The sequence below is a fragment of the Molossus molossus genome, unplaced genomic scaffold, assembly GCF_014108415.1.
Source record: "Molossus molossus isolate mMolMol1 unplaced genomic scaffold, mMolMol1.p scaffold_m16_p_21, whole genome shotgun sequence".
In the NCBI taxonomy this organism is placed as follows: Eukaryota; Metazoa; Chordata; class Mammalia; order Chiroptera; family Molossidae; genus Molossus; species Molossus molossus.
The window spans coordinates 7,357,989-7,376,105 of NW_023425357.1; the positions used below are offsets into that span (position 1 = coordinate 7,357,989).

At 52.4% G+C, this 18,117-nt stretch overlaps 1 protein-coding gene and 1 pseudogene across 1 annotated transcript; both read left to right on the forward strand.

Moving 5' to 3' along the window:
• Nucleotides 1–840: 840 nt before the first annotated feature.
• BCAT2 (branched chain amino acid transaminase 2) lies at nt 841–11,888 on the forward strand. Its single transcript, XM_036274572.1, has 11 exons — nt 841–903; nt 4,581–4,655; nt 4,990–5,193; nt 8,626–8,736; nt 8,823–8,942; nt 9,085–9,248; nt 9,817–9,959; nt 10,122–10,207; nt 10,419–10,559; nt 10,639–10,713; nt 11,483–11,888. Exons 1-11 carry the CDS (start codon nt 880–882, stop codon nt 11,519–11,521), a joined length of 1,182 nt encoding a protein of 393 aa, XP_036130465.1. The 5' UTR covers nt 841–879; the 3' UTR covers nt 11,522–11,888.
• A 1,161-nt stretch (nt 11,889–13,049) lies between these two features.
• On the forward strand, nt 13,050–13,590 carry LOC118638874 (annotated as a pseudogene).
• The last annotated feature ends 4,527 nt before the right edge of the window (nt 13,591–18,117 follow it).

Genomic DNA, 18,117 nt, shown 5'->3' on the forward strand with positions numbered 1-18,117 from the left:
GGGACAGAATCGGGGGACAAAATGCCCCAGAGCAGAATTACGGAGGCATAGTGGCTCAGGGCCGACGTTGGAAGATACGGCAGGGACAATAGTTTGGAGTGACAGTAACCTGGATGCAGGAGTGGAGGGAGCTGACCACGGAGGGGTTGGGGGGCACAGTGACTGAGAGCAATGGACTGACTCAGCTGCTGGGGTTCCTGAAGTTGGGGAGACACGAAGGGCCGGAACCAGGAGATCCCGCTGCTCGCGGAGCTAGTTTTAGGCGCTCAGGGATGCGTTTGGGGATTGAACATTTTCGAGCTCCACTGATGAGAGGGGCTGGAAGGAAGCAAGGTGAACCCTGTCTTTCTCTCTTAAAAAAATTACAAAGAATACACATGTTCTCGTTGGAAAGAAAAACATATTCCAAGAGGGGTTTGGGACTGCAACCCCTCCATCCCTGCCTGCCACCCTCCTCAGAGGCCTTTGCCCTTTTCATTTACGGGGCCTGCACCCACCGGCGTGTCCAGCGTGTTTTTTCTTTCCACCAAGCGCGGCATCGAGACCCACGGAGGTCCTGGCCTATCCTCTTACCTCGGGCTGCTTGTCCTCACTCGCGCTCCTTGGCCTATTAAAATGCATTTCTGACAAGGAGGCGTGCACGCTCCTGAGCAGCTATAGGGTGGCTGGAACAGCCCTGGGTGGGGGCTGGGAGGAGGGTGGATTTCGATTTAGTGCCCTGAGCGCCGCGCGCTGGGCGCATGCGCCCTGCGCCAGGCCGGTCTCCACGAGGGCAACGTGTAATCCAGGAAGCCTGGGGGCTCGGGTGGGGAGGAGGCGTGGCCCGGGCGGGGCCTGATCGTCTTCATCTGGGGCTGGCAGTTACCCTCCGCAACGACCATGGCGACAGCCGCGCTGGTGCAGGTGGGTTCGCGGGGCCACCGCGCTGGGGGATGGAGAAGCCCGCGGGGAGGCGCACTTCCTAGAGGACCCCTCGTCGCAGCCCGCGCCCCGGCTCTCGGGTGCCGCTGCGAGGCGCCCAGGAGGAGGGGGCCCCATTGGAAAGGAGTCGGGGACTTTAGTGGGCGGTTGGGGGACATAATTAGTGGGAAGGAGATCGGAACAGAAGGTCTGAGGAGGGGACAGTAATGGGAGAGGCACGGGACTCCGCGGGAGACTGAGAAAGGAGGCACCGGGATAGGGGCTCCCAGGATCTGTAGGGGAGACGGTAGGATGAAGGTGCAGAGTTCATCCTCAGGTCTGGACTGGGAATTGGATTCCAGACCCCATCTTCTTGGCACTAAAGGTTAAGCTAGATGTGGACCGTTGTGTCCCCGAAACCCCTTATCTGAAGCTCCGCACCTGGGTGGGAAATCGAGGCAGCTTGTCATTGTCAGAGTGACAGGGATACTCCAGGCAAAACTGAGCTAGTCCATTCTTGCCGATATGATGCCAACCAGCAGAGTTTGGGAGAGGCTGTGATTTTAGAGAACAAGGTGTCTCAGTGGGGAAGGAAACAGTAACAAGTCCAAGAACAGGGGATCATTACAATCCTTGACAGCTACAGCATAACCTTGGGAGAAGTGTTCCCTGTTGACTTGGCACCTGACTGTGCCTGGGTCTCTCAGCCCAGCTGGATGGAGAGCTGGGCAGATTTTTACTTTCTTAGAGTCTCAGTGGCTGACGGAGACAGGCCTGGGCCATGACTGGGGCACTCCTGGGGATCTGGGGGAACAGTCACGGTGACAGGGACAGTCTGGGGCTGGGCTGTGGAGGAGAGTCTTGGGCTATCATAGATCAGTTCTGGCCTGTGATAGGAGAGTCCTGGCCTCTAATGGGACAGTTGTACATGTGAAGGGATCAGTCCTGGACTGTGACAAGGACAGTTTGCAGCTGTGATAGGAACAGTCTCTGGGTGAGAACAGAATAGCACTGCACTGTGATAGGGACTCTTCCTGGGCTGTGATGTGGGGACAGGCCTGAAGTGCGAACAACAGTATGAGACTATGACAGGGACCACCTTGGGCTTTGATGGTGACACCCCTGGGATATATTGAGACACAGTCCTGAATTATGGTGGGGACAGGCCTGGGCTGTAATGAGACACAGTGGAGGCCCCATAAGGTTATAGAGCCCTGCCCTGTGCACCCTCCAACCTTCCTTATTTCTTTAAAAAACAATTTTTTTTTAATCTTCACCTGAGGACACCTTTCGTCTTTTGTTCAGATAGAGTGGGAGGGAGAGAGAGAGAAACATCGACGTGAAAGGGACACATCGAATGGTTGCCACCCACACAACCCAACCAGGGGCGGGGACAAACTGCAACCGAGGCACATGCCCTTAGCGGGAACCGAACCCAGGTCTCTCTGGACCGCAGGCCGACGCTCCAACCACTGAGCCAAACCGGTCAGGGCCCTTATTTCATAATTCAGCCCCCATACTTTTGCAATCTTTGTCCCAAATGCCTATCTACCATGTGAAAGTCTCCTTTGGGCCCAATCCCTATGGCTTGGGGTGTCGGATGATGGGGCACCTTGTCTCAGCTGAGGTGAGAGCCCTTTTTCTAGAGAAATGTCCTGCGAAGATGAAGAGAGCATCTCCCAGTGTGACAGGGACTCTGACCAGTGCAGATTTCGCATCTGGGTACTGTGCCTGGCACCTTCTCTGCCTTGTGGGTGTGTTTTTTTGCCCCTTTTCTCTCTCTCTCCTGGATACCAGTCTCCAAGCATCACTGAGACAGTTTCTCTCCAAGTCTTGGCATCATTCTGTCCCTCGCAGTCTGTCTTCATTGCTGTGGGTCTCCCTTTCACTCTGCTATGCTGCTGAAGTCTGGTTGTCATCTCTGTCCTATTTCCTTGTCCTCTCTCTCGTGGCTTCTCTTTATCCCACTCTCATATTTTTTCCTGATTTCTCCAGGCATCACTTTCCCTGAGTTTCTCTCCCTCTTGTCTCTTGTTCCAGTCTCTCTTTCTCTGTATCTATTTTGGCATCTCTTGGTCTTGTTTTCTGTTCTTTCAAGTTTGTGTTTTCTATTTTTCTGTCTCTTTTCCTCATTCTTGCTCTTCCCTTTCTTACTGTCTTTTGCTCTTTTCCATTTTGGTTCCCTCTGAGGGCTGATCTCTTGGCCAGATGCTGGCTGTCTCTGCCCTGTGTGTTCATACCGTCCACACTGTGGGTGTCCTGTCCCCTCATGGACGGAAGCAGGGCCACAAGCTTATGCAGGCTACACATCGCCACCTAGCGGCCGTGTTTGGGAGCAGCGCTCTAATCATGCCAGAGGCCGGTGGCCCCGCACTATCCAGGGCTACTCCTCAGACTTCATGGCCCAGACTTTCGGACATTGAAGCCCCACAGCCTCTCCCCGCGACTCACCTGCCGACCCGTCCCCGCTGCCATTCACATCCGTTCTCACTGGCTGTGTCAGCTCAGACAGCTCGCAGGGCAGGAGCAGGCGAGGCTGTTGTCTCTCACGACCCGGCTGCCTTCCCACTGGCCTGGGGACAGAGGCATCGTGAGGTCCAAGAACACTGGGCGGAGGCCACCCTGCTGGACGTGCTCTCCCCTGCTGACCTCCAGCAGGACCACAAGAGGTCTTCATCTGGACAGTGTCCATTGCCGACTGGGGTGGCCTCCAGGTCCATGCGGCTACCCCTCTGCCCTGGGATCTGAAGGGAATTGGAACCACTGGTGTCCAAAGTGTGGGGCTGGGGGGCTTCAAGCAATCTGAATTCAGTGGATCTAATACCCTGAAAGAATATGGACTTGAATTCCTGGGTCTGAGGGAGGAGGGGTTGGGGGCCTGGACTCCTGGGTCTGAGGGAGGAGGGGCCGGGGGCCTGGACTCCTGGGTCTGAGGGAGGAGAGGCTGGGGGCCTGGACTCCTGGGTCTGAGGGAGGAGGGGGCTGGGGGCCTGGACTCCTGGGTCTGAAGGAGGAGGGGCTGGGGGCCTGTGCTCCTGGGTCTGAGGGAGGAGGGGGCTGGGGGCCTGGACTCCTGGGTCTGAGGGAGGAGGGGGCCGGGGCCTGGACTCCTGGGTCTGAGGGAGGAGGGGGCCGGGGCCTGGACTCCTGGCTCCGAGGGAGGAAGGGGCTGGGGCTCTGGGGCTGGGGGCCTGGACTGCTGGGGTTGAGGGAAGAGGGAGCTGGAGCTATAGATCCGGGCCCCGGAGAAGCATGACCTGTTCCCCTACTCGTATCAGGATTTGAGTCCCCCAGTGAGGCCGTCACTTACCTGTATACTTTCCCTTGTCATCTTCTGTCTGAACTGGTCTCAGGGCTGGGGCCAAAGTTCCCTGGAGTGGGAGGTGCCTGGGTTTGACTTTGCCCCAGCGTGGAAGAGGGAATGGGAGTTGGTTGAGCCCTTCCCAGGGATGGTTCTGTAGGAGCAGGGAGGGACTTGGCCTCCTGCAGGATCCTCTCCTGCTGCGTGCTGATGGGGACAGAGGGAAAGGCTCGTCAGATCACACGCCCTGTCAGAGTCACTGGGCCTGGGACCATAGGCCAGACGGAACTCCCAAGTGAAGGAGGCAGCCAAGCACTTGCTAGGGCCTTCTGCTCTCTCTCTTTTGGCCTCACCACCTTTCTTCTGTCCCCATCCCCAGACTTGGGCCCGGAAACTTCTCCCTGTCCCTTGGCTTCTGTGTGGTCCCAGAAGATATGCCTCATCCAGCTTCAAGGTAAAAGTAGGACTATACTTTTGGATCCCAAGGAAGAGGGGCTGGGCACCTGGACTGCTGGGTCTGAGGAAGGAGGAGGCTAGGGGTGGGATTTGGGAATCTACAAAAGGTCCATAGTTCAAAGGTCAAAGTAGGTAGCAACGGGATAGCCTGATTGACTGCCATCAGGCTGTGGGAAAGAATGGAAACTGCATGTCCCAGAAGCCTCTGGAGCCACAGAACCCTCTTCTCTCCGAGTCTCAGCCCTAGGGAGTCATGGGAGTTGTAGTTTTTTTTTTTTCAGTTTGGCAGTTGTGGCCAGATTCCAGGATACCCCGGTCCTTTCTCTTCTCAGGTTGCAGACCTGCAGCTGGAAATGACACAGAAGCCTCATAAGAAGCCCGATCCCAACGAGGCCCTGGTGTTTGGGAAGACGTTCACTGACCACATGCTGATGATAGAATGGTCGGAGAAGGAGGGCTGGAGTCACCCCCGAATCCAGCCCTTCCAGAACCTCATGCTGCACCCGGCCTGCTCCGCTCTCCACTACTCGCTGCAGGTGGTGTGGCGACCTCTGTCACCGTCTCTCTCTGCATCTCTTCCCTCTGCTGTGTCTGGCGCTGGGTCCACCTCCCTGGGTTTGCTTCTTACGTGTTTTTTTCTGTCCGTGTTCTCGTCACCTGGCGTTTGAGGCTCCTCATGTTCCAAGCCCTCTGCTGGGTGATGCTGGGGTCCCCAAGTTAAGCAGATGCAGCTCCTTCACTTGAAAACCCCCCGTTTTGGTCACAATCTGTGTGATCTGAGTTCAGATGGAGGCAGCTGAGGCATTGTGGGAGGCCAGAAGTGGAACCCAGTTCTACGTCTGACTTGAGAGAAAGTGGGGTCTGTGTGGGCAGAGAGGGGCACTCAGGGTATTAGAGGGAGAGGGGACAGACAGTCCAGAGACACAGTACAAAGAGCCCAGCATATTTGGGGTAATTGTGGGATTGGAGTGTGTAGGAGGAGGCCGAGGATGTCGTCAGGGCCACAGAAGAGCTGAGGGACCTTGTCAAAGGTGCTGGGCGCCATGGAGGCTCTGAGCGGAGTGGAGCAGGGCCAGCTCTGGCTCCATGAGCCCTCTCAGGACATGTGGACGATGAGCTGGGGTGGGGAGACTGGTGGCCAGGAGGCCAGGCTGGGCTGGGAGCTGGGGATGGGCAGGAGGGGACAGGGCACAGAGATGCAGGGACATGAGGGATTGGCAGACTGGGCGAGAGAACGGAAGGGAGGGCTGAGGACGGTGCCCAGAGGTTTGGCCAGGCGACCAGGTAGTTCATGGGACTGTGTCCGTAGGGGGACTCAGGAGGCGGATTGGCTTTGCAGGATTTGGTGAGGGGCCCGTGAGGAGAGAGATCCAGGTGGCATTTGGTTTGGGATGTAAAGCCATGGTTGAAAGCAAAGTCTTCCCAAGGAGACTGTCATTTCGACAGGATCTGAGTGAACATATTGCAGCTCTAGTATCTGGTTTTAGTCCGAGTAGTTTTTGTTCCTTTGAGTGTGGTTCTGTGGCATTAGGCATTTTCCTTTTAAGAATTTTGAGGGTTTCTCTCCACCTTCTCTGGACATTTGACTAGAACCAGTCAGTTCTGTGCAGAGGAGACACACTGTCGGTAGCAGTTAGATACTGAGGATGGACAGTCGGGACTGTGACCACAGGAAGGTGGTTTTACCTCTCTGTCCTCCAGCTGCGGACCCAGCACTGCTGCAATGCAGATAAAAGGGTTTGGAGGCCCTGGCATTCAAAACGTTTGCTTTTTTTGTTTGTTTGTTTTCTAAGAAATTTTTATTGATTTTTAGAGAGAGAGGAAGGGAGAGGGAGAGAAACATCAATGCAAGAGCCAAACATCCATCGGTTGATTCCTGCACGCCCCCTCCTGGAAATCAAGCCTGCAACCCAGGCATGTGCCCTGACTGGGAATCAAACCAGCAGCCTTTTGGTGCACGGGACAATGATGCTCAGCCAACTGAGCCACACCAGCCAGGGCCAAAACATGTGCATTTGGATCCCTCTCATTTAAGGTGCCAGAAGGAACTGAGGCCAGCTGAGGGCATGGGAAAATCACATTCCTGTGTCATCTTCAATCTGGGACATGTGTGGAATAACAGACCACTTGTATTGTTATTTCTTTTATTATTGTGATAATGATACACTCCCAGAACAATGCATGTAACATCTGCTTTCTGTCCTTATCCCCCTTTATTTAAACAATTTTAATTTTAAATTAAGTGTTGTTTTTAAAATTAAAATGTTGTTTTTAATAGTTTGTTTTAGAGAGAGAGGAAGGGAAAGAGAGAAACATCTATGGAAGAGAGAAACATCGATTGGCTGCCTCCTGCACACCCCGTACCGGGGATTGAGCCTGTGAACCGGGCACGTGCCCTGACAGGAATCAAACCGGGACCTCTCAGTCCATGGGACGATGCTCAATCCACTGAGCCACATCAGCTGGGCGAAACAATTTTAATTTTATTTGGAGTTTTTAAAATTAAAATGGATTTTTAACAAATGGTTATATGTTCACACAGTTCAGAATTCTAAATGTAAAAGAGGGATATACACCTGGCCGGTGTGGCTCAGTGGTTGAGTGTCAACCTGCACACCAAGAGGTCACCAGTTCAATTCCCATTCGGGGAACATGCCCAGGTTGTGGGCCTGATCCCCAGTGTGGGGGGGGGGGTTGCATGCAGGAGGTCGTCAACCGATGTTCTCTCTCATCGATGTTTCTATCTCTTGCTCTCCCTTTCTCTCTCTATAAAATCAATTTAAAAAAAGAAAAAGAATAAAAGAGTCCGGCCAGTGTAGCTCAGTGGTTGAGCATTGACCCATGCAACCAGAGGTCACTGGTTTGATTCCTGGTCAGGGCGCATGCCCAGGGTGTGGACCTGATTCCCAGTGAGGAGCATGCAGGAGGCGGCCAATCAATGTTCTGTCTCATCGATGTTCCTATCACTCTCTCCCTCTCCCGTCCTCTCTTAAATCAATAAAGGAAAAAATTAAAAGTAAAAAATTTAAAAAAAGAAGAGAAAAAAAAAGAGGGATATTCTTCCCCAGCTCCCCAGCCACCTCAATGTCCCCATTACCAGTCCCCATGTCCTTCCAGAGTCCTGCTTTCTGGATATCAACACTGATGGGTGTAACTGCTTCCATTCTCTTCACACACAAGCAGCAGACTGTACACTCACTGGCATCTTGCCTTTTTTTTTTTATTCTCACCTGAGGACATTTCTCCATTTTTTGTTCAGACAGAGTGGGAGGGAGAGAGGAAGAGAGAGAGAGAGAGAGAGAGAGAGAGAGAGAGAGAGAGAGAGAGAGACATCGACGTGAAAGGGACGCATCAAGTGGCCGCCTCCCGCATGACCCAACCAGGGCCGGGGACAAACTGTAACTGAGGTACGTGCCCTTAGCGGGAACCGAACCTGGGTCTCTCTGGACCGCAGGCCGATGCTCTAACCGCTGAGCCAAACCGGCCAGGGCAGTGGCATCTTGCTTTTTAAAAAATGTTTTAAAGTATTGATTGATTTGAGAGAGAGAGAGAAACAATGATTCGTTGCTGCACTCATTTATGCCTTCACTGGTTGATTCTTATCTGTGCCCTGACCGGGGATGGAACCTGCAATCTTGGTGTATCCAGACGACGCTCTAACCAACTGAGCTACCCGGCCAGGGCTACACGAGGACTCCAAAAACCTAACTCCCACACCGTCATCAGTCCTGAGAAATCGTACCAGTAACATGGACACTCTGCACCTCTGTCTCTGGGTCGCTCTGTTCTGCTTTCTCAAGCATCTATCTCTGTCTTGTCTCTGGGTCTCTCTCTCTCTCTCTCTCCCCCCTCTGTGTGCTCCGCGGGTTCCTCTCTCCCCAGCTCTGGGTCTTTGCTTCTGCGTCTGTTTGTCTGTGCAGCAGTCTGTCTTGGTATGTCTCACTGTCTCTTCCTGACTGTCCCCGCAGCTCTTCGAGGGCATGAAGGCATTCAAAGGTGGCGACCGGCAGGTGCGCCTCTTCCGACCCTGGCTCAACATGGACCGCATGCTGCGCTCGGCCCTGCGCCTCTGCCTGCCGGTGAGGGGCCCGGCCACCCTGGTGGAGGAGGGCGCGGGGTGCGGCGAGGGCCACGAGGGCCCCCTGACTCATCGAATCCCACGCAGAGCTTCGACAAGGTCGAGTTGCTGGAGTGCATCCGCCGGCTGGTGGACGTGGACAAGGACTGGGTCCCCGAGAGCCCCGGAGCCAGCCTGTACGTGCGGCCAGTGCTCATGGGGAACGAGGTGAGGCCGACTTTGGGTGCTGGGGAACCTCACTGGGGCCCGGGGAATCCTAACCGCAAGGGCTGGGGACCTGGGCCCCTGGGTCGGGGAGGGGGTGCAGGCCTGGACTCCGGGGTCCTGATGCCCCTTCTGCCCATCGCAGTCCTCGCTAGGTGTCTCCAGTTCCACGAGAGCCCTCCTGTTCGTCATCCTCTGCCCCGTGGGCTCATACTTCCCTGGAGATGCCATGAGCCCCGTTTCCCTCCTGGCTGACCCAGCATTCATCCGGGCCTGGATTGGGGGGGTGGGAAACTACAAGCTGGGGGGGTAAGTAGTCCCGCCTCCACCACATGTCTGGTCCACTGAAGCTCAGAGACTCAGGGGGCAGTGCCCATGCTTCGGGGGGTGTGTTTGGGTACCCATCACCCTCCCTGTCCTGTGTCACATGTTTGGGGCCAGCTATGCCCACAGATTGGAAGGTGATGTCATTGGCACCATGATGGTGAGAGCGATGTGTGTATGGGGGGGGGTGATGTTGGGTGGAGGTCAGTGGGGGACCAGAGAAGGCCTGGAACCCAACCTGGAGGTTTGGCAGCGCCTCCAAGAGGAGATGATATCACAGGGGGTTTTGCAGGACATTTGGGTAGTTGGATGAGGAAGGGACCCCAGAAAAGGAAATGGGTGCACTTGTGGTCTGGAGAGTGGAAAGACAGTGGGGAGGGGAGGATGGACCACTTAGAGCCTTCACCCCAAGCTACTGTCTAGCAAGTCCGCCGTGGGGGTACCGGGGAGCCATGGGAGGGCTGTGAGTTGGGGAGGAGCAGGGTCAGCCTTTAGAAAGACCCAACCTGGGCCCTGTTGGCGTTCTCTCCTCGACCACGTTGTCCTCCACCAGGAACTATGCGCCCACAGTGTTTGTGCAGCAGGAGGCGAAAAGGAAGGGCTGTGAGCAGGTCCTCTGGCTGTATGGGCCCGACCACCAGCTTACCGAAGTGGGCACCATGAACATCTTCATCTACTGGACCCACGAGGATGGGGGTGAGCCCTCCCGGGACCACCCCGAGCCCTGGTGGAAGTGGGTGGCATCATAATTCCTACCAGATTGCGGGTCTCAGTGATTGGGGTGGGGTGGCTCCTGAGGTGATGGGAGGGTGTGCGTGAGGGTGTGCGGTGACACCCCATCCGTTACACCTGGCCCAGTGCTGGAACTGGTGACCCCCCCGCTGGACGGTATTATCCTGCCTGGAGTAGTCAGACAGAGTCTGCTGGACCTGGCTCGGACCTGGGTGAGGGCCTGGTGTCTTCAGGTGGAAGGGGTAATGGGGTTCTGCTGGGTTGGGGGCTGGGGTGCACTGGCTTGTCTCTGTCTCTCCCTCTCTGGGTGTCTGTCCCTCCTGCCCCCTGGGTCTCCGTCTTTCTCGCCGTCCTCAGGGCGGAGAGGCAGGTCTCTGCCGCAGGGCAGCGGCTGGGCTCACAGGTGTGTCCCCTGCCCCGCAGGGTGAGTTCCGGGTGGCAGAGCGGAAGATCACCATGAAGGAGGTCACGAGAGCCCTGGAGGAGGGCCGGGTTCGAGAAGTCTTTGGCTCCGGCACCGCTTGCCAGGTCTGCCCTGTGCATCGGATCCTGTACCAAGGCAAGGTGAGGCGGGGCTGCCGCTGGAGAGGGGAGAGGAGAGGGGACGGGAGACGGGCCGGTCCTCATGGCTGTTCTTTCCCAGAACCTCCACATTCCCACCATGGAAAATGGGCCCGAGCTCATCCTCCGCTTCCAGAAGGAGCTGAAGGCAATCCAGGTGAGATGCACTCGCTGGGAGGTGAGCTGGTTGCATGTTTCCCCAGAGAAGTTCACATCTCATGTGGACTGAGAGCCGATCCCCGGCCCGATAGTCCCACAGATGATAATGGACCCTCCCATCGGCTGCTGGGCCCCTGACTGAGTCCGGCTTTCCTTGAGCTCTGTGGCCTAGAACACCTCTTGGGGCTCAGTGACCCTTTCCCGCCAGCTTCTGAGCCCTAGCTCGAGAAACCCCTTTCCCTGAACCTCTGCAGCCCCTGATGTCCTTCCACTGGGAGAACTCTCTTTCCCACAGAAGTCCACTCCCCGTGTATTCCATAGAGTCCCGGTATCCTTTGACCTGAGAAATCCCTCCTACCAGCCCCTGGACCCCCTATGTGGCCCAGGACCGGTCCCTCTCGTAAGCCTCTGGAAATATTTCCATTAGTCTCTGGGCTCAATTCCTGGCCCTCGATCTAGAGCTACCTTTCCCGTGAGCTTCTGTGATCTTCTGTGCATCGGGACCTAGAATTACTTTCTCAGCTGACTTTCCCCACAAGCCCTCCGGCCTTACAATAACTCTTGCATTACTACCTCTCCCTGAAGCTCCCATCACCTTTGCAATGAGCCCCCCACCCGGTGATCACGGGCGGGCTTCCGGGAAGTGGACTACATTTCCCGTGAGGGCCTGGGGCGCAACTCCGCCAACTCCCAACCTGGGTCGCCCCAGGACCTGCTGGGAGTTGCAGTGTGACTTCCCCTGCCCCTCTGCCCCTGTCGCTCTGCAGTATGGAACGAAGGCCCACGAGTGGATGCTCCAGGTGTGAGGCTGCAGACTGGCCTGGCCACTCCTCGGATCCACCGGCCCGTAGCATCCAGTCCCGGTCGGATCCTCACCTCCCTACCAAGAACTCAACCTGAAGTGCAATATGAAATAAAAGGCCGGGTGGCCAGACGCCTGGGTTTCTGGCGCCCCCACGTGGTCGTTACACTCCCAAAGCCATCAGGGCCGGACCCAGGCGTCTGGGCCCCTAGCTCGCCTCTCAGGCCTGGGGAATTTGGATTCCCCACTGCTCTGTGTTGAGGGGTCAAGTACACTCCTTGGCCCAACTCCACAACTCTCCGTTCTCAGGCCGGATCTCCCAAGTGCTGCCTTTGATTTTTTGTTGTTGTTCTTGCTGCAATTTTGAAATAAAATGCCAAATACAAGACATTAGTTGTCATGTCCAGTGATGCAACCGATCAGGGAATCTAGGGTCTTAACCAGGGATCCTGGTCTTCAGCCCGTTTCATTATGGGTCCAACTTCCCAATATCCTGGCGGTTTCTCTGATGTGGGAGATTCTTCTGCTTCATCACAAACTGAACTTAGCTTCTCCCCGACTCGCCTGCATCAACCCTGCGGACCCACCTTGAGGACAGCCCCGCTGTGCATGTGGTTTCTGGGTCACACTTAGGGTGAAGAAGATAATTTTGGGTTATGCATATTCACATTTCAGAGAATCCTCTTACATTGCCGAGTTAGAAATCAACTCTAAAAAAATTCCCTTATAACTATGACCTTGGGGAAGTGAGTTCACCTCTCTGAGCCTGTTTTCTCTCTCTTAAAAAAAAAGTTTTTTTTCTTTATTGGTTTTAGATAGAGAGGAAGGGAGAGGGAGAGAGAGATAGAAACATTAATTGGCTGCCTCCTGCACGCCCCCCAGTGGGGATTTGGCCCCCAACCTGGGCATGTGCCCTGACCAGGAATCGAACCAGCAACCTCTTAGGGCATGAGTTGATGCTCAACCTCTGAGCCACACCAGCCAAGCTCTCTCTCTCTTATTAAATCCTTGATTTTTAGAGAAAGGGGAAGGGGAAGAGAGAGAGATAAACATCCATGTGAGAGAGCAATGTCAATGGGTGAATAAAACCCACAACCTTTCCATTTACCCGTGGATGCTTCAACAAACTGAGCCACGATAGTCAAGGCTAAGAGACAAATTTTAACATCTCTGAGTCAGGATGCACCTTATAATCCACGGAGTCTTATAAACGTCCGTTGCCTGCATGTGTGTGGGCATCAAAAGTAGCAGCTTCAGCCTTGGCCAGTGTGGTTCAATGGTTAGAGGGTCACAGGTTCAATTCCTGGTCAAGGGCATGTAACTGGGTTGCAGGTTCTATCCTGACCCCGGGATCCATATTGCACACATCGATGTTTCTCTCTCCCTTTCCCTCCCTCCTCCTTCCCTTCCACTTTCTCTTAAAAAAAAAAATCAATGGAAAAAATATCCTTGAATCAGAGCGCAGCTGAGTGGCCAGGCAGCCAACCCCGGGGGAGCGGCCAGTGGACGGCCCTGGCACCCAGGAGTTGGGGATGTCCTACAAACCCATCACCCCCGCCCCCAGCAGCACCTCGGGCTCCAGCAGCCCTGGGCCCAGCACCCCAGTCCCTACAGCCAGAAGTGTCCCATCGCAGTCATGCTCAGTGCCGGGAGCCGCTGCCCCTTTCAGACCACTGTTGAACGACTTTGGACCGCCCTCCACGGGCTATGTGCAGGCAGTGAAGCCACCGGGGCCCAGGGCTCCCAGAGCACCTACACGGACTTGCTGTGGGCCACAGAGGAGATGGGCACAGAGATCCGGCCCACCTATGCTGGCGGCAACAGCGCCATGGAGCGCCTGAAGAGAGGCACCATCCGGGCCGGGCCCTCGTCAGAGAGCGCCCGGCAGAGACAGGGCAGAGCGCCCGCACGGAACAGAAAGAACCTCCGCCCCAGAGTCTGGACCTTTTCTGGCCCCTGCAGGGCACCTGCCTCTCCCTGGCTGTCACCCTGAGTTGCACTTCCTGTCCTGTGTCCCTTGGTGGGTGCCCCCCAGGAACCAGGGGTGGCTCTCACTCTAGTCAGCAGCACTAACTCGAGATCCCTGAACACTTAGCAGCGAGGTCACTGTGAGTCCCACTCACGAGCTGCCATCGGTGTTGATCCAACTGGAGCTTGCTTTCTGTGGCTCCTGCCACTCAGCGATTACCCGGGACTTCTCACCACTTTGCTCCAGACCCTTCTCCCCCCAGCAGGGCATCAGAAGGGCTGCCACCCCCCTGCCTTGTCTCCTGGGCCATGACCTCTCTTTTCTCAGTGTGTCTTTTGCTAAACTTGCCCTTTTTGTATAAATAAAAGATAATTTGGAGGTGTTTTCTCAAAAAGAAAAAGAAAAAAGAAAAAAAAAAGAAGAAATATCTTCTGGTGAGGATTAACAACAACAAAAAGCTATGCCTCTTAACAGATTATGTATTATAGAATTATACACCTGAAACCTATATAATTTGATTAACCAATGGCACCCCAATAAATGCAATAAAAAAGTGCATGACTCCTAGAACACGTTTTCTAGGCTGTGCTATAAAGATATGGCACCGAGCACACTGACGTGGGAGATAACTCAGTATCATCAGAATCAACTTCCTAAGTCATGTGATCATGAGAACGTCTAACTGGAAAAAAAAAAAAAACAAAATCAGGTCTAGTCCTGGAATCAGGCTTGATAAGACTTGACTTGGAGGGGACCCTGGGGCCAAATCTCCAACCATCAAACTGCCAAACTCACCTCACCTCACCTGGTGGGTGAATAAAGCTGAGTTTCTAAGAAAAGTCTTATCTAGGTAAGAAAAATCACAGGTAAGAGGGAGGATCAGGCTCTGGTGATGTGGCTGAGTGGCTGAGCGTCCTCTTATGCACCAAAAGGTTCCCCATCAGGGCACATGCCTGGGTTGTGGGCTCCATCCCAGTAGGGGGTGTGTGGGAGGCAGCCGATGGATGTTTCTCTCTCATTGATATTTCTGTCTCTTCGTTTCCCTTCATCTCTCTCTAAATAAATAATTTTTTTTTTATCCTCACCCAAGGACATTTCTCCATTTTTTTGTTCAGATAGAGTGGGAGGGAAAGAGAGGAAGAGAGAGAGAGAGAAACATTGATGTGAAAGGGACACATAGAGTGGCCGCCACCTGCAGGACCCAACCAGGGCCGGGGACAAACTGCAACTGAGGTAAATGCCCTTAGCGGGAAGGAACCCGGGTCTCTCCAGACCTCAGGCCGACGCTCTAACCGCTGAGCCAAACCGGCCAGGGCTAAATAAATAAATGTTTAAAAAAGAGGAAGTATCAGGACTATGAGTCAAAATCTTGATCAGATTAGAGGTATTGAAGAAACATATATACCCATCACACCAACACTTCTGTAACTGGTTTAATGAAAGGAAACTGATCAATGGGATAATCACTGTACCCCTATTTGTCTTTCTTGATTATATTTGAACAATTTTTTTCTTTATTTATTTTAGAGAGAGAGGAAGGGAGAGAGAGATAGAAACATCAATTGACCGCCTCCTGATGCCCCTCACTGGGTGTTTGGCCCACAACCTGGGCATGTGCCCTGACTGAGAATTGAACTGGCGACCTCTTGGTGCATGGGTCAATGCTCAACCACTGAGCCACACCGGCTGGGCTCTCTTGGTGATATTTATTTATTTATTTATTTATTTATTTATTTATTTATTTATTTTTGGTACGTGCCCTTAGCGGGAACTGAACCCGGGACTCTCTGGTCCGCAGGCCAACGCTCCAACCACTGAGCCAAACCGGCCAGGGCTCTTGATGATATTTAAATCATTTGTGAGACTTTGTTATATTACACTTGTGAAAAATATGATCAAGATTGTATTACTGTTTTTTTTCTACTCATGGCATTTTTCCCCCCCAGATACTGGTATTTTTTTTCAATTACAGTTGACATACAATATTATATTAGTTTTACGTATATGACATAGTGATTAGACATTTATATAACGTATGAGGTGATCACCCTGATAAGTATAGTACCCACATGACACCATACATAGTTATTACAATATTAGTGATTATATATTCTATGTTGTACTCTATGTACCCGTGACTGTTTTTATGACTGGCAATTGTGCTTCTTAATCCCTTCACGAGGCATATTTAAATGAATCTGAGATACCAGACTTTGTTAGAAGTTCATTGATTCAATTTGCAGCCAATGTTCAATGTTTGGGGAAATCTAAAATTGTGAAATTCATGGCCTGCTATTTTTAGCTGTAGAAGAAGTCAGTGAATGTTTAGAGAAAAACTGACAGCTTAAAAATTAATTAATCATTATCAAAAGAACAAATAGCTGTGAATAGTTGTTTCCGTACACAAAAGCTCTTCTGACGGAAAGAGATTTCACATGATCTTTCAGCACATGGTGCTGGGGAAACTGGATACCCACGTGCAAAAGGATGAAGGGGACCCTTACTTTACATGTTATGGGGAAAGGAACTCAAATTCAACCAGAGACCTAAATGTAAGACCTAAAACAATAAAGCTCTTAGAATAAAGCTTCTGTTAGGGAAAAAACTTCACGCCGCTGGACTTGGCAATGATTTAATGGATATGATGTCAAAAGCATGGGCAGCAAAAGGGAAAATAGATCAGTTAGGCTACAGCGAAATGGGAAATCAAAGGGCATGATAACAGCCAACCCATGGAGTGGGAGAAAGTAATTGCAAATCGTATTTCAGACACTGGGTTAATGGCCAGAATACATAAAGAACTTTTACAACTCAACCAGAACAAAAATCAAACAACCTGATTTAAAAAAACAGGTAAAGGACTTGAGTAGGCATTTCTCCAAAGCAGATACGTATACATATACATATACATATACATATACATATACATATACATATACATATACATATACATATACATATACATATGTAAGACATATGCAGGAAAGGATGCTCAGTATCATGAATCATCAGGGAAATGCAAATGAAACCCACCATGAGATGTCACCTCACACCCGTCAGGATGGCTATAATCAAGAACAAAAACAAAACAAATAACCAGTGTTGGTGAGGATGTGGAGAAATGGAACACTGTTAGAATGTCCACATATGTATATGTGGTCCACTTATATGAGGTATCTAAAGTAGTAAAACTCATGGAAGCAAGAAGTAGATTGTGGTGGCCAGGGGCTGGGGGAGAGGAGAATGGGGAGTTATTGTTTGATGGGTACAGAGGTTCAGTTTTGCAAGATGAAATGTTCTGGGCATTGGTTGCACAACAATGTGAATATACTCAATACTACGAGCTATACACTTAAACATGGTTACCATGGTACTTAAAAAAAAAAATCCTCACCCAAGAATGTGTTTTTATTGATTTTAAAGAGAGGGGAAGGGAGAGAGAGAAACACTGATCAGTTGCCTCCAGTATACACCTCAACCGAGGATCGAACCCAAAACCTGAGTATGTGCCCTGACCGGGAATTGAACCTGAGACCTTTTGGTGCACTGGGTGATGCTCCAACCAACTGAGCCACATCGACCAGGACTAAAATGGTACATTTTATGTTGTGTGTATTTGATCATAATTTTAAAAAGAAGATCTTGCCCTGGCCGGTTTGGCTCAGTGGTTAGAGCGTCGGCCTGCGGTCCGGAGAGACCCGGGTTCGGTTCCCGCTGAGGGCACATACCTCGGTTGCAGTTTGTCCCCGGCCCTGGTTGGTCATGCGGGTGGCAGCCACTCGACGTGTCCCTTTCATGTCAATGTTTCTATCTCTCTCTCCCTCCCACTCTATCTGAACAAAAAATGGAAAAATGTCCTCGGGTGAGGATAAAAAATAAAAAAAGAAGATCTTGAATGGTCATTTCCCTCTGACAGTCTACACCACAGTTATTGGGAGGCGGGGCTCGTCTGGTTCAGTGTTTCTGCTGGCATATGCCACGTGCCCAGTTCCCTCATAAATTTTGTGACTTTGGATTATGAACTCATTCAAGACTTCCTCTGTGATATCTGGGTTGAGTGGCATCTCTCCAGAGAGACCTTTGCTTTGGCCGGAAGCCCTGGGTCTAGCACTAGTCCAACCTCGATGCCAGCAGAGCCCCAGCGTGGACAAGCCTCCGCCACCCACGTGACTTCATCCCCATTCCACGTGAGACTGGTCCATCGGGTGGTTACCCAGTTCTCAATAGAGAATCATTTCCACCCTCATCCACAGCCCAAACAGAAACAGGACACCCCCCTAGAGTTTTCTTAGTGCAGTTTGGTGGATTTATTTTTATTGTGATGAGATACACATAACATGTACCATTTCCACCATTTTTAAGTGGACAGCTCAGTAGCATTAAGGACATTCACATTGTTGTGCAATGGCCATCCATCCCCGAACCTTAAAAATAAATTTTTTCTTTATTGATTTTAGAGAAAGAGAGGAAGGGAGAAGGAGAGAGAGAAACATCAATGAGAGAGAACATCATCAACTGGCTGCCCCCTGCATGCCCCCCACTGGGGATTTGGCCCACAACCTGGGCATGTGCCCTGACCAGGAATTGAACTGGAGACCTCTTGGAGTATGGGACAATGCTCAACTACTGGG

What these genes read in the sequence shown, in the direction of transcription:
- BCAT2 (XM_036274572.1), top strand. Translation starts at nt 880, where the DNA reads ATGGCGACAGCCGCGCTGGTGCAG. An exon ending in CTCTCCACTACTCGCTGCAG is followed by an intron (nt 5,194 to 8,625) that starts GTGGTGTGGCGA and finishes CTGTCCCCGCAG; the next exon opens with CTCTTCGAGGGCATGAAGGC. An exon ending in GGAAACTACAAGCTGGGGGG is followed by an intron (nt 9,249 to 9,816) that starts GTAAGTAGTCCC and finishes GTCCTCCACCAG; the next exon opens with GAACTATGCGCCCACAGTGT.